A 14183-nucleotide genomic window follows, 5' to 3' on the forward strand; every position below is an offset into this window, starting at 1 on the left:
TTGTACCCAGCGCAACCCCATGCATCCCGCTAAAATTGTAAAAATCAAATTTTTATTATTAAACTCAATTTTCAGTTTAATTTTAAAAACATATTTAATTCAAACTAAACCTGTGTATATGTAATTTTATATATATAAATAAAAGATATCTCATTGTTTATATATGTTTATAAAATTATATAGCTTACTAATTTTTTTATGTTTAGTCTCAAAATTTGTTATTAAATATCAATTTAAAGTTATTTTTATGTCACACTTTTTTATAAAATAAATGTTTTATATCTTCACCATTTTTAACTAAAATAAAATATAAAAAACCGATTTATCTAATTTAATGTAATTTTGCTTTTGATCAAATTATATCAATATGAATTTGATATTATATTTAAATGAATCTAAACCAGATCACAAACACCTCACGTTTTGTATTGATCACCAAACATCAAACAAAACAAAAAGCTACGTTACGCTATTTTTTTTTCTATTTATCTTGACCCCTAATGCGCATCAAATACACACTTGACACATTTTTAAGAGAAAATTCAAGGTACAGAAGTCGTGGCTATTCAAATAATTTCTCAACACCAAGATGAAATGTAATAAGATTGATGGTAAATGTACACGAGTTTGAAATCAGAACAAGCAATTTGCTCTCAAGATATCTACGACAAACTATATAAAACCTCAACAGAATAAAAGATCTAAAAAGAGAAGGCTGTGAAGAACTAAGATCCCAACAGTAACTGGTTTCAGCATTGTTCTCTTTCTACTCGAAATACAGGTACAACATGCCACCCATATAAAAAAATCTGGAAGGCAATGTAATGTGGTACCTTGGAGAAGTAACGTGTTGCTGAAAAGCAATAAAAGAATCATGCGAAGAATCAACAGTTACTACACATTTCACAACACTAGACCAGAGGTCAACAGATTTTCTCGCAACGATGGAAGTATTGTTAAACATGCCTAAGGAACAAAGGCCAATACTAGTTTCAAGAGTGCTGATATAGCTGATACAACAGTCCCACTTCTGCTGCCACTGGTGCGGTCTTCAACCGTATGTCACCAAGAGAATTTATTCTGGCTCGAAAAATGCTTCCAGTAGACATCTGCCTCACAAAACGAGTAAACCGATCCCAATTTCGGGATTCAAACAATCTTTTGTCCATCCTTACAAAGTTGAATGAGAAAGGGCGCCTCTCGATCCCATTTGAGTAAAAATTCGACATCTTCAGCACCTGGGTGAATGCACCATCATCCAAATTGGTTGAAAAATTTTGACCTTCAAGTGATATGTCACACAACCTAGCAGCCAGTAAAAGCTGTCTAAGAAAACCTTCAGGGCTACCATCTGGATTGATCTTCTTCATAACTGCATCTTCCATCTCAAAACAAGAGCAACACATTGAGAATCCATACTTGCTAAACATGCGAGCGATGGGTAAGTATCCATCCCTAATATAAGTATTATAGTAGCCCGCTGTTAACTCTGATGGATGGGATTGGATGGCAAAGTGCCAGTGAATGGCAGCTAATTTTGCAGATATACGGACTTCTGTACCCCTAAATATAGTTTCAGCTTCTCTGCAAATTCTTTCCCCATGCAGCAGCAGCATATCTGAATACCAATCAAGGAAAAATTTACCGTATGATGTGTTCCAAGAGCCACCATCATTTCTGAAAAAATCAGTACGCTCAGGATTTTGCATCAAACTTCCAGTACCAAATGGACCACCATTTCCCCATTCACGCTTTCCAATATTTCTTGCAGAGGCATTTAGAGAAGCAAGCATATACTGGCAGGTGGCAAACAAGAGAAGATGAAAATTAAACATAATACTAATCATTGAACACCATGAAATATGTAAATTGGTTATTGCAAGTCTCCCATAACACCACATACAAACTACTGGCTAAAGCTGAATACCTAACCTACCTTATCATAGCACTGAAACTCTCCAAGTTCAGGAGGCCAAGCCAAATTTGGCTTCTGGGAAGAGAATGAAGGATATCTTAGTTCACCACTGGGACCCATGCCAATCTGTACACCCTGCAAAAATAACAGTTACACAAATTATAATGAATATGTGATAATAACAGCTGGCAATTAGAATCTTCATTGGACTGTAACATCCCAAAATCATCATAGAACCTTACTGTAATGATAACACCAAGAGAAGGCCTGAAAGTGTCTCTAAAGTCCCTCATAAGATCTGCATATGCTTGAATAGGAGAGCGTCCCCGTAGAACAGGAAGACTATCACATCCAAGGGAAATGTATTCAGTATTTCTTCTTCCAAACCTGTCACAATATGCTAACTCTGGATCTCTATGTATCTCATCAAGCACCCATAGAGGAAGTGGTATCCTACACAAGGGGGACAAACTTCCAGAGTATGAGGCTTATGACTAGGAAACAATAGCTACCTACAAAAATAGTAATAATTCAAAATAAACCAAATTACTTAGCTCAAGATTACCCAGGTAAAATGTCCATACAATATTGAATAAAAAAATCACAGGCTAGAATTATCATTTTACCACACACTATTGCACTACATGGATCAACCAATGTCATTGAACTCTAAATACTACTGAAGAGTTTTATGTTGGTCTACCTAAAACAAACCTTCTCTTTTTGCATTATTTATTGAAAGTTGAAACCATGAACTTAGTAACCTACTTGATCTTTTTATTTATTTCAAAGTTGAAACCATGAACCTTCGAACCAAAGATACGTCAACCACAGGCCACAGAAGAGGTCCAACAATTGGCAATAAACGGCACCTAAATGAGCAACATATACTCGAACCGTGTTATAATCGAATTTAGCGGTGCAATAAAAACCTAATTAACACTTATATCACAAAGATTTGGGTCCAAGTGAATACAACTTCTTAACTAAGGCCCAAACTGAGTAATTTAACCAAAAACGAAAATTTCATGATAGCAAACGAAAATGGCAATTGAGGAAGCCAATTACCACATACCAGTTAGGATCATCAGGTCCGGTACCGTACTGATGAAAAGCAAGAACAGCACGAACCTTAAGGCCACACATACACGCCATCATGACGAGTTCTTTATACCCTCTCCAATCATAAACCCTAGGCTCATTCTTCTCAACCAACCCCCACCACATCTCAATAACCACACCTTCTACACCAGCCATAGCTAGCGCCCTGAGTGAAAACATCATCGCTTTAGGCCTTGTAACCAGGCCCTCTCGGCTAACCGAATTCACCGGCAGCGTCACAAACACTGGTGATCCACGCCTCCGCCGCTGCAGCGAAAAATCGTGGTGGAGCTCATAGGCAACGTCCCCGTTGTCCGGCGAGACAGAACCGCCGGCATCGGAGGATTTGGACGAGTTGAGACGGGACAACACTGGGAGACGAGTTGAAGAGCGAGTTTGGTTTCTTCGGAAGGTGACGCAGCAGGGGAAACGAGTGAAGCCAGTAAAATCGTTCCGAGTAGAGATGAAGGAAAGCGAGAAAGTAACGGTTGATTGACATAGGATGGCCATGAATTGGGTGTTGCAGAGTTATTAGGGTTTGAAAGAGAAGAGTGTGTGAGTGTGGTCACATAGAGAGTGAGCACAGTGAGGTGAAGAATGCATACTACACTGTACTTCGCCCAGGTTGTGGAGGAGAGATTATATACCATTTTTCACTTTTTCTTTTTCACAAATTGGCTTTCTTCTTGTTCTTCCTGCTTGGAATAAATAAATAAAGAATAATCCTTTTACTCATTTTATATTATTTTTTACTCCTTTAAAGACTTTTTTTTCTTGGTTTTTCTTTTTAAAAATTAGGCAAGTTGTCATTACAGGGCATGGTTTTTTTTAATACAATATTTATAATAATAAGATTTCAAACTTAAAACCTCATAAAAAAAAAGAAAAAATAATTTAAAATGAATATAATATAAATTAAGATAATATACTTATAAAGTATAAAAGAAAAATATACATTTAATATAAAAAGAGAATATATGTTTAAAGTTCAATAACTAAATAAGGTTACTTCAAAGGTTTATAAATTTTTCATATCTATAGAAAAAAAATTTTCTTTGATTCCTATAAAAAGATTATAAATAAATTTTTTAAAAACTTTTCAAATAAGATTATTTTTTTACTGTTAAGCTCCATTTATTAAAAAAAATAAAATAGTCTTTATTTCTATTTTTTTATTTTCTATTTATAACATCTTTTTTTAATTTTACTCTCTGAACATAACAATATTTTTATTATAAGAGTTAAAATAAAAAAATTGTATTATAATATAAGAACCACAATAATATATATATATATATATATAAAAGATTAAACATATCTTATAAAATACCATTGTTATATAGTGTCCCTTAATAATTAAAATATTTTTTTTAAAATGATTAAAGACCTGTTGATAAACGGTTTTCATAAGAATCAAATAAAAAATTAATTTTATGCAAAGATAAAAAAATTATTTTTAAACTTATTTTAGATTGTGTATTAAAATACTTTTATTCAACTAAGCAGAGTTAGTCAAAGTCTATACATATTTTATTCTCGTATTATTATTATTATTTCTATTAAGTAAAATCATACAATTTCATTGAACAGTAGAAAATTATTTTTTATTAATTTTAATTTATAAAACTTACAACCAATTAGAGTAAGTAATTTAATTTGTCTATTTTTCATCAGTCATTATTTGATATAAATTGTGCATTTCTTCTTACAGGTTGGACACAACTTTCAACCGCTGTTAATCTTGGGATTAAACACTATGGCCATTGCAAACCAAGAATGACAATTATCACCAAACAACAAATGTTTACACAAGAAACCATATCTTAGAATTCACACATAACTGTCTTTTATTTAACCCTGCAAGTAACGTTGAATCTCTTGCTTAATAAAAAAAAAAAAAAGAATTACCAAATCCTCCTAAAATGTTCTTAGTAATATAGGTCATTTAAACTAATAAATGATGCTGAATAAGACTCGAACATTTTTTTTACTGTAGACAACAATGTACTACAAAATTAATACACCACCATGAGATAAGGAGCTTAGTCATAGCAAACTACTTGCCCAATGTTTTGCATAGAGGTTTGTGTGTTATGCTTCTCTATTGTTTGTTTGTGACTATCGATAATTTCTAAATTTACAAAATTTATTTAATTCATGTTTTTTTAAAATCAAACTTACAATTTATAATTAAATACTTTTTTATTTAATCATATTCAATTATTTGCACAACAATACAAGAGAACCATTATTACAATTACAAAAAATTTTATACCAATTTATGTTTTCCTTGTAACTTGTTTTTCTTACCCCCAAACATCCAAATTCGCGTAAAGGAGACATTGTACAGGGCAAAATTAACATATCTAAAATGATATTCTTTTGTCTCAAAGAGTTTCTTTTAAATTTGATAATAAAAATGTGTTAGAGTTTTGCAATTTCTTTTAAACTTTAAAAAAGAAAGAATTCAAATAGTTAATCTTAACAATTGAAAGGTTGATGCAATGTCAACAATTTGAAACAAAATTAAAAGTAATTTGTCTACAAATGTATTCAAATTAAGCCTCATTAATTATGCATTTTTGACTAATTGAGAAGAGACTATTAAAAATAATTAAAATAATAAATAAGAAAGAAAATACATATTTTATTAATTTTTAATTAATTAAAATTACATAATTATCGAAACTTTACACGTACAATCTTGCACAAAATAAATAAATCAAATTAAAAATAGCAACTAAATATAAATAAAGAAAAAGAAAAATATGGAAAACATAAATGAAACATTTTTGCCAAAACTTTATTGTTGCTTATCTATTATCAACAAACCATTTCTCACTTATTACATAAAGAAAATACAAAACTATATATAAACAACCCCAAAAAAATATGAAACAAAAAAACAACAAAAAACACAAGCAGCTAAAATTACAGGGGGTATTCCGAATAGGCAATGGCTTTGTTGCTTATCAATTATCAACCAATCATTTCTAGCTTGTTTGATAAAATAAAACCATCAAAGTAAAATAATACAGGCAGCAAAAATTAAAGGGTGTAATTTGAGAATAATTGAGTTTAGAGTGCTTCACAGGACACCGACCCGGAGGCTGCCCCAATGCTGACACTCATCTAATAATGCATAAATGTATATTTCAAGACATTTGAACTTCCGTAAAAAAAAAACGTAGAAGCACGATTAATACACCCCAATAAATGGTGTGCACTATACAGTCTTATTAACCAAAAAAAAAAAATTAAAACAGGCTCATACTCGGGTCTGATCATGCAAACATGAATGATATATTTTCATGACATCCATACTTCGTTAAAAATGCAAAGGCACACTTAATTAATACATCCCCATGGCTCGTTAATCATAGATGCACCATTTGAAGATATATGTATTCGTGATCAGAAAAATAATTCAATAATAAAAATTTTGATGCAAGAGACAAAAAATTATTTGAGTAATTTCAAGGAACGACTAAAATATGTTGTGCATTACCTATTCCAAACACATGGATGGACTAAGATGATTGTTTCACTCTACAGCCAATAGTAAAAGGTAAAAAAGAAAAGGACATAATATCTGGACCACCAAAACATTCAAATAACTCATGCAAACCCAACAGAGACGGTATTGGCAGATATCATGGGATATCTCCTTCCTTGCTCCTCCCCCATTTCACCCTATTTCTCCTGTACGTAAAAACCGCATCTTTTCTGCCAAGTTAGCAGGAAGATTGGTCATCACCCACCGACTTCCTCCATAGCAATGCAGAACAATAAATTTAAAAAAATAAAAATGAAAACGCAGACTCCTTGTTGCTGACATGAAATGCAGACAGTCAAAGGACCGAAACACCTGTGCCCAAAAATGGTGATGACCCGACTCCGACTCATGGTATGCAGTTGAGACCCCCACGCAACAAATGCAGATATGTATGCAAGAACTAGAACCCATGAAATAGCAATAGCCTCAAAATGAAATTGCTCGACTGATTGCCAACTTGGCCCATTCGGCAGATTCCTTAATCAAATGATCATCAGATGATAAACACTCTTTGAGGAAGTCTTTGCTGGACACAGATTGCTGAATCAAGGGGCCAGCATTACTACCCAAAGTATCGGCTAAATCTCCAAGCACACCAATTGCTGTCTTAGTCACAACATCATCCCTAAAAGGACAAGAGATAGCAACAAATTTAAAAATAATAATATAATTTTTAGAAGTAAAACTAACAGGCAGACAGAATCAAAATACAAAGAATTTTACTTACATGTCCTTCTCCATGTACAAACTATCCAAGAAATGCAGCACATGAGGAGCATAAGGCATCAGAAGCTGGGTCTTTGGGGAACCTTTAAACCCTTGGAAGATACCTGAGTATGCCTCTAGGATTCCATTTCTCAAAGAATTTGTGTACTCTGTCATATCGTCATCAGCACCAGATGTATGAGCAGAGAGCTCAGCAGCACTCTGAAGCATAGGCATTGCATATAACAAGTACTTTTCAAAGTTTTCTCCGATCGCCAAGGCAATGTCACCAAAACATGAAAAAATAGGAGGCTTCACAGACCTATGCAACTGATTGCTGGATAAATCCTTAAGAAGTTGGGTCATTATCCCATCACAGTAGGGTAGTACTTTCTCCTCCAAGGCTCTGCATACATCACCAACCACTCCCACTGTGATAGCACAAACCTGGTAGTCCTCAAAATTTTGGAGACCCATCTCCAAATACTTGTAAAATTCTGTCATGTATTTAGCAAAATCAGGGCCACTTGCATAGGCCAAAGCTCCAATGGCAAGCATAGCCTCTTCATGAGCTGTTGCACTTCGAGAAGCAAACACTCTTAAAAACAATCCCATAATTTGGTCAGCATACTGCATGAAATGATATTTTGTTGGTTCAGATGATCCTAACTTCTGTATGATAACCTGCAAGCAACCACATAGAAGGCCTTGTAACTCATTTTGCCTCTCGTCAGATGAGACCTTCTGGCTCTCAAGTGTCTGATGAAGCTCCAACATGATGAGAGGTACAAGTTGTACAACCATTGGAGCTGTTTCATCATTAGAACACCTAACTACTTCATTTAAGGCTTCATAGGCTGCTGTTCTAAGGCGAGATTCTCCAGCATCCTCTCTATGGGTTACAGTGAGGAGAGCATGCACAATTTCTTGGAAGAAAGGGGTCAGCGGTGAAGACGCTGATCCAGCATCCTCGTAACCTTGGGCAAGAAAATAAAGAGCACCACATGCCTTCTCAGCAACATTTGGCACATCTTTCATGCTCTGAAGCAACACAGTAATAATTTGCTGGCAGTTTGCTGGAGTGATGATGGGAGTATCCAAAGCTGATCCATGCAAAAACTCAAACATTCTTCCAAGTGTCCATGCAGTAGTGTCCTTCACATGATTATTTGGATCTTTCATCAGTGCACTGAGCATGAAGTTCAAAGCCATATTCACAAGTGGCACAAGTTTATCAGGGGATGGACCTTCTAGAATGGAGCCAAAAGCATAAGTTGCAGCTTCCCTTTGCCTCCAATCTGGTTTGGTTATGTTCTCTTCAATAAATGGCATAACCAAAGGCACAATATCATCACCAACTGTTCGTGCAACTAATCCTAGGCATGTACCCCCAGCCATGGCAATGTTCCAAGCTCCTTCATCCTGATCTTGATCCTCTTCTTGTTTTAGCAATGTCTCCAACAGCATGGGGACAAGAAATGAAAGTGCCTGCTTAATAAAGTAAAAGCAGGGAATATCTGAATCCCCACTATAATCGCCTCCATATTCTTCTAATATGTCAATTTCTTCATCACATATTGAACTCCAGAACTCTATTGCCTGAAGTGCAACTGGTTCCTCATCTTCCTTCACAGCCTTGGCAGTGATGTTGAAGATATCTTGGATATAAGGAGCCAACTTCTCATAGTATGTTGAAGAAATGGCTACCAAACATTCAAATGCAGCTCGTCGAATCTTCAATTCAGGAGAAAGTGTTGTCTCACAAACAATTCTCATGATGTAATCACGCTCCATATCATTAGAAAAATTAGCCTGAGCAAAACCCAATGCATTGTACAGTGCTCTAATGGCAGCAAGCCTAACATCATTGTTTTCTTCAGTAGAATTCATTCCCTGAACAACTGCAGTGAGTATCTTATTTACATGATCCTGGTCTACCAAATCTGGGGAGACTTCTTCACAAATGTACCCAAGGGTCTCAAGAGTCGCCTGTCTAGTAGGGGCTGGAAGCTGATGAACATTAGACAAGAGAGATCCTATCAATTCAGGCCATTGTTTGTGAGGCAATTCAATACCAGCAACTTTAGCAATAACTTGTGAAGCAGTTGATCGAGCATCAGGAGAAGGAGAAGAAAGGGTCCGCAACAAGAATGCTTTAATCTGGGCTTTCAAAGTTTGGTCCAATGACAGCCATCTTTGAACAAATTCTATTTTTCTGTGCTGCTCTTTTGCATCCAGAGCATTCTTCAGAATTAAACCAGCTAGCTTCCGAGACTCTGCAGGCTTGTCATCATTAGCCAATTCCCCAGCAAGAGAAAACAAAAAACTGGGAAGATTTTGTTCTTGAAACTGTTTTAAGTTTTCCTCGGCTTGTTTCCTTACAGAACCATCCACTGCTTGCGCATTTAAAAGAATTTGAGTAACCTCCATGGCCATCTGAAACTAATCAAATGAGCAGAAGGGTGTAAGTTCAAGTCCCAAATCCATCACCTTTTCATCATACCAATACTTGAGTGTATAGGACAACATAGCACAGTGAAAAATGCAGAATTTTAAAGGGTACAGAATTAACAACTAACACAAAATGGTAAGGCTTGCAACAAATTTGAAACTGGTGAGGTTCAGCAAGATAGAGACAAATAATAAATGATAGATTGTGTATTATAGATTGAGTATTATAGATTGAGTATCATGTGTGAGCTATGACCATGCAACCCATATAAAAGACACAACATGACTCCTAAACTTCACATTATCTTAACAAAACAAAAATTATTTATAAAACCATTTTATAGCAATATAGGTAGAAACAGTGTTCTTAACTGATGAGAAACTGATTTAACCCTCTCTTAAACCCCATCTCACCATATAAAGAGAATACGGCAACAAGTGTATATTATCCCCCCTAAATGCAACAGAATACAGCCCGAATAACCCAAATGGAGAACATGGCATTTCTCAAGAAAAATGTGTTTAAGCACACTAAAGTACTGTTAGCAGGGCTCCAACAGATCAAAAACCCAAGAGGTTAGGTTTGCACCCATTTTGCACATTTCCTCAATGGCCGAACAAAACAGTGCATCACTAATTCTATACACTTGCCATTTAAATAAAATCGGTTCAAACAAAAATCCAAAAAAGAAAGTTCACTAACTGATTATGATTACAAATGAAAAATCAAAATCAGTATAATGAACTAAAAATGTGAACCCTGAATAACTTCCTCGGATCAGCGGCGGAAGGAGTAATCAGAAAACACAGAGCAAAGCATTTAATTAGGGATTAGTAGAGCAAATCAATGAAGAGAGAACTCACATCGAGTTAGCGAGTGGAATCGGAGATGGTGAGAAGAGTGAGGAGCGAGTTGGAGCAAGAGAAACTCAGAGAAGCGCGGCGACTCTGAAACCCTAGCAGAGTGTGGGAAAAAGCAGAGACGCCAATGTTAAATTTTTTTGGTAGTTCAATACTCTTTATTTTATATTCGCTGTACCACGCACCCAGAGAGACGCGAACCAATATCCACCCTTGATTCAAATAGGGTTAATCTTTGCCATCCGTTTGTTTTATCAACGGCTCTATTTTGAATTGTTTCTGAATCTTGATTTTCATTTTCTTGGGTGAGTGGTGTCACGCGACACTTCCCGCGTGTGTGCTGTGTGGGGAATTCAAATCAATAACATATCATATGAGAACCAAATTTTCTCATTGGTTGATTTTTTTCTACGCGCCGTGTCAATGGTGTCGGTTTTATAGTGACTAGGTTATAGTGATATTACAAATGCTATCATTGCAGCTTATTTTTAAGTGTATAAAATATATTGATATACTTTTAGCTGTTCATTATAATGCATTTTTATTTTACTTTTAAAAATATTTAAATTTTAGGATAAAATTTAAAGTTAGTCCTTAAATTACACATATTATACACTTTAGTTATTAAGATTTTTTTAAAATTGTTAGTTTTATTTTTTAAAAATGGCTATATTTGTTTTATTATTATTATTGCTTTGTGCAAAAAATGAATAAAATTTAATATTTTACCAAAATAGAAAGCTGTTAATGGATTTTTAAATATTATTTTAAAGATTGACTTGAATTTTTATTATAAATTTTAGTTTTTAAAATTAATGATAAAAATACATATATCGTAATTATTTTATTTAAGAATTAGTTTGATCATACTTTTACTAATTCAAGAGTTAAATGATTGTTTAAACCATTAACTTCAGATAAATTTTAACTATTTGTTGACATTAAAAAATAAAGTAAAAACTTAGGTTAATTGAATTAATTAAGACAATCAATAACTGAAGCAATAGAGTTTTCTATTCACAACTGATGCAATTATATTTTTTAAATAAAAGTTATTAATATAATATTTTATGGCAAACTTTTTAATATGTACAGCATTGTACAGAATAAATAATTATATATAATTTTATACTAAAAGTTATCAAGTATTTTAAAACTGATAGAAAGAAAACAATTAAGTAGTTAAGGAACTTACTCAAAAGATGGTAAACAATGGATAGAGCTTTGGATTGAAAACAACTATGGGATCAAGCTGAAAACAAAACAATGGTAAATAGTAATTAACTAATCGATCATGAGATGACATTTTAACAAAAAGTAATAAACTATTTTGGATAAGAGGGGCATGGTTTGGGTAAAATAGATTGCGGAACATTGTGTCGCTGCGAGTCAACATCTTAGTAAAAAATTAACTATTATACATTTAAATTGAACTCCAAACATCAAGTCTATTGAAAATTCAAGGGATGAGACTACTTAAAAGGCATACAAGTTACGGTAAAAATATAAATTAACATTAAAGAGAAAATTACAATCGTCAATTAAGAAACAAACAAAAAATTAGCTAATGTGGACAAAATTTATACCATACTTAGAGCGTGGTTGTATGTGTAGAGTAGGTAATTCGTAAGTTAAATATATTACATTAAAATATAAAAAATTATAAGAATTATAAATTATTTATAAAAAATATTCTAAATATTTAAATAGTTGCATTTTTCATTTCAGATGTTTTAATTACTCAGTGTGATAGACATATATTTATCTACAAGTAAATTCTTAATTTGATTTTTAAAATTGTGTGAGAAACATATTTTTATTTTTACAGTTTGAAAAATCATTTATTAATCTTTTTATTTTAGTGCAGACCACCCTACAAAACTTATTTTAAACTAAACACATAGCATCTCTCTTTTCCCCCTTAATTTTCTCATTCTTTCTGTCTCTTTCTTCTGACCAACAAAAAACCTTCAATGCTACAAAATAAACTATTAGAAAATGCCACAAAAATCTAAAATTAACACACTATATATAATAACAAAAGGTTTAGTTATACTTTAAATTTTTTTTATTACAATTAACATGTCATTTTGATTTCTTGATAATTTTTTGATGAATTTAATTTTTTAATATATTATTAATTTTTTAAATAACTTGATTTTATTTAAATCTCTTAAAAAATTCATGTATAGATTTTTTAATTTTATAAATAGATTTTCTCAAACTCATAATTTTATTTCTATTTTCTCGATTTAAGACAATTTAAATGTGTTCATAAGTTTCTCAAATTTTCTTCAACATTATTTCATTCAAAAATTATCAATAAAAATATAAAATTTTAATTAAAAAATAAAAAAATTCCTATTTTTTATATTTAATTTATGTATGATAACAAATTTGATGAATTTTTATTTAATTTTTATCTTACAAACTTTTAAAATGATTTAGCATCTCAAATTTTTTGTGCATATCAAACAACTTGAATAAAAAATATTTTAAAATTCTCAAATAAAAAATTTGATGAGACATCATAATTAACTTAATTTCAAAAATAAAATAACTTGAGTTGTTGAAAACTAATTTATGAAATCAAAATCAAATCAAAACTAAAATTCTAAATTAAAGAAAATAAAAATATAATTAAACTTAAAAATATATATTAATGCAGTATAAAAAAATACCTCTACACAATTTTTAATCATCTTTTTTTATTATGTTATGTAATATATATATATATATATATATATATATATATATATATATATATATGATAGAATTTTTTTATATCAGTATAAGTCTAAAAATTCTTATATTCAATTTAAACCTTTCATTTAACTTAAATTTAATGAGTTATAATTTATTACTTCACTAGTTATTAGATTTAAATTAAATGAAAAGCTTAAATTAGGTATTAGAGTTTTTAAACTTACATTAATGTAAAAAAATATTTCTCCTATATATGTTATAAGGATTGCCATGGGTTTATGCATTTATATTGAAAATTACTTCACATTTGATTTAGGCATCTAATTTATTGATCTTGTAAACCACACTTAAATTTATTTCTGATATTTGGAGAAAGAATCGAAATCGACATTGAATAAAATGCCAGCAAAAACGAACCTTTATTAAGCATGTGAACAAATGGGCTTGTACTGATGGAGGAGAAATTAATGGGTTCTGTCATAGAAGTGGTATTGGAAATCGATTGCATTTAAAAGTTGAACAAGCTTTTGACCAAATCGATTGCATTTACAAGTTAGCACAATATTTGTTTAGAGTAGTAATAAGTTATTTTAATATACATTATGAGTTTTGTTAATTTCATTCTTGAAGACTGAAATTAAGTAATTATAAATAAAAAAATATGAAAAAATATATAATTATTATATTAAAATTATAATTAATAAATTTTTATTATTATTAACTGCTTAAATTAACAAAATTTATAAATTATAAAATAATAATGACTTCATTAAAATAAAGTTAAATTAATTTTGTAATTTAGTTTCAAATAATTCTAACCTCATTTTTAAGAGTTGTTCTACAAAGATTATATTTTTACTACAAAATTACAATGTCATTACTAAGAAA

General features: G+C 31.8%; 2 protein-coding genes across 4 annotated transcripts; both read right to left on the reverse strand.

The window, feature by feature from the left end:
* Nucleotides 1-567: 567 nt before the first annotated feature.
* On the reverse strand, nucleotides 568-3629 carry LOC113854633 (beta-amylase 3, chloroplastic-like). The gene is made up of 4 exons (XM_027485761.1): nucleotides 2991-3629; nucleotides 2158-2368; nucleotides 1937-2050; nucleotides 568-1796 (listed from the first exon to the last, which is right to left on the reverse strand). Exons 1-4 carry the CDS (start codon nucleotides 3524-3526, stop codon nucleotides 993-995), a joined length of 1665 nt encoding a protein of 554 aa, XP_027341562.1. The 5' UTR covers nucleotides 3527-3629; the 3' UTR covers nucleotides 568-992.
* A 2182-nt stretch (nucleotides 3630-5811) lies between these two features.
* LOC113854952 (importin subunit beta-1-like) lies at nucleotides 5812-10727 on the reverse strand. Of its 3 annotated transcripts, none has more exons than XM_027486312.1 (3): nucleotides 10593-10727; nucleotides 7300-9719; nucleotides 5812-7197 (listed from the first exon to the last, which is right to left on the reverse strand). In XM_027486312.1, exons 2-3 carry the CDS (start codon nucleotides 9711-9713, stop codon nucleotides 6999-7001), a joined length of 2613 nt encoding a protein of 870 aa, XP_027342113.1. In that variant the 5' UTR covers nucleotides 9714-9719; nucleotides 10593-10727; the 3' UTR covers nucleotides 5812-6998. The 3 variants fall into 3 exon arrangements, with proteins under 3 accessions (XP_027342113.1, XP_027342111.1, XP_027342112.1); XM_027486310.1 differs by having other exon boundaries at nucleotides 5814-7197; nucleotides 7300-9738; nucleotides 10599-10719; XM_027486311.1 differs by having other exon boundaries at nucleotides 5814-7197; nucleotides 7300-9713; nucleotides 10593-10695.
* Between the last annotated feature and the right edge of the window lie 3456 nt (nucleotides 10728-14183).

The sequence above is a fragment of the Abrus precatorius genome, unplaced genomic scaffold (assembly GCF_003935025.1).
Source record: "Abrus precatorius isolate BTA unplaced genomic scaffold, Abrus_2018 Scaffold11, whole genome shotgun sequence".
Taxonomy (NCBI): Eukaryota; Viridiplantae; Streptophyta; class Magnoliopsida; order Fabales; family Fabaceae; genus Abrus; species Abrus precatorius.

What these genes read in the sequence shown, in the direction of transcription:
- LOC113854633 (XM_027485761.1), bottom strand. Translation starts at nt 3,526, where the DNA reads ATGGCCATCCTATGTCAATCAACCGTTACTTTCTCGCTTTCCTTCATC. An exon ending in CTCTTGGTGTTATCATTACA is followed by an intron (nt 2,051 to 2,157) that starts GTAAGGTTCTAT and finishes TTATTTTTGCAG; the next exon opens with GGTGTACAGATTGGCATGGG. An exon ending in AGTTTCAGTGCTATGATAAG is followed by an intron (nt 1,797 to 1,936) that starts GTAGGTTAGGTA and finishes GCCACCTGCCAG; the next exon opens with TATATGCTTGCTTCTCTAAA.
- LOC113854952 (XM_027486312.1), bottom strand. Translation starts at nt 9,713, where the DNA reads ATGGCCATGGAGGTTACTCAAATTCTTTTAAATGCGCAAGCAGTGGAT. An exon ending in TTGTACATGGAGAAGGACAT is followed by an intron (nt 7,198 to 7,299) that starts GTAAGTAAAATT and finishes TTGTCCTTTTAG; the next exon opens with GGATGATGTTGTGACTAAGA.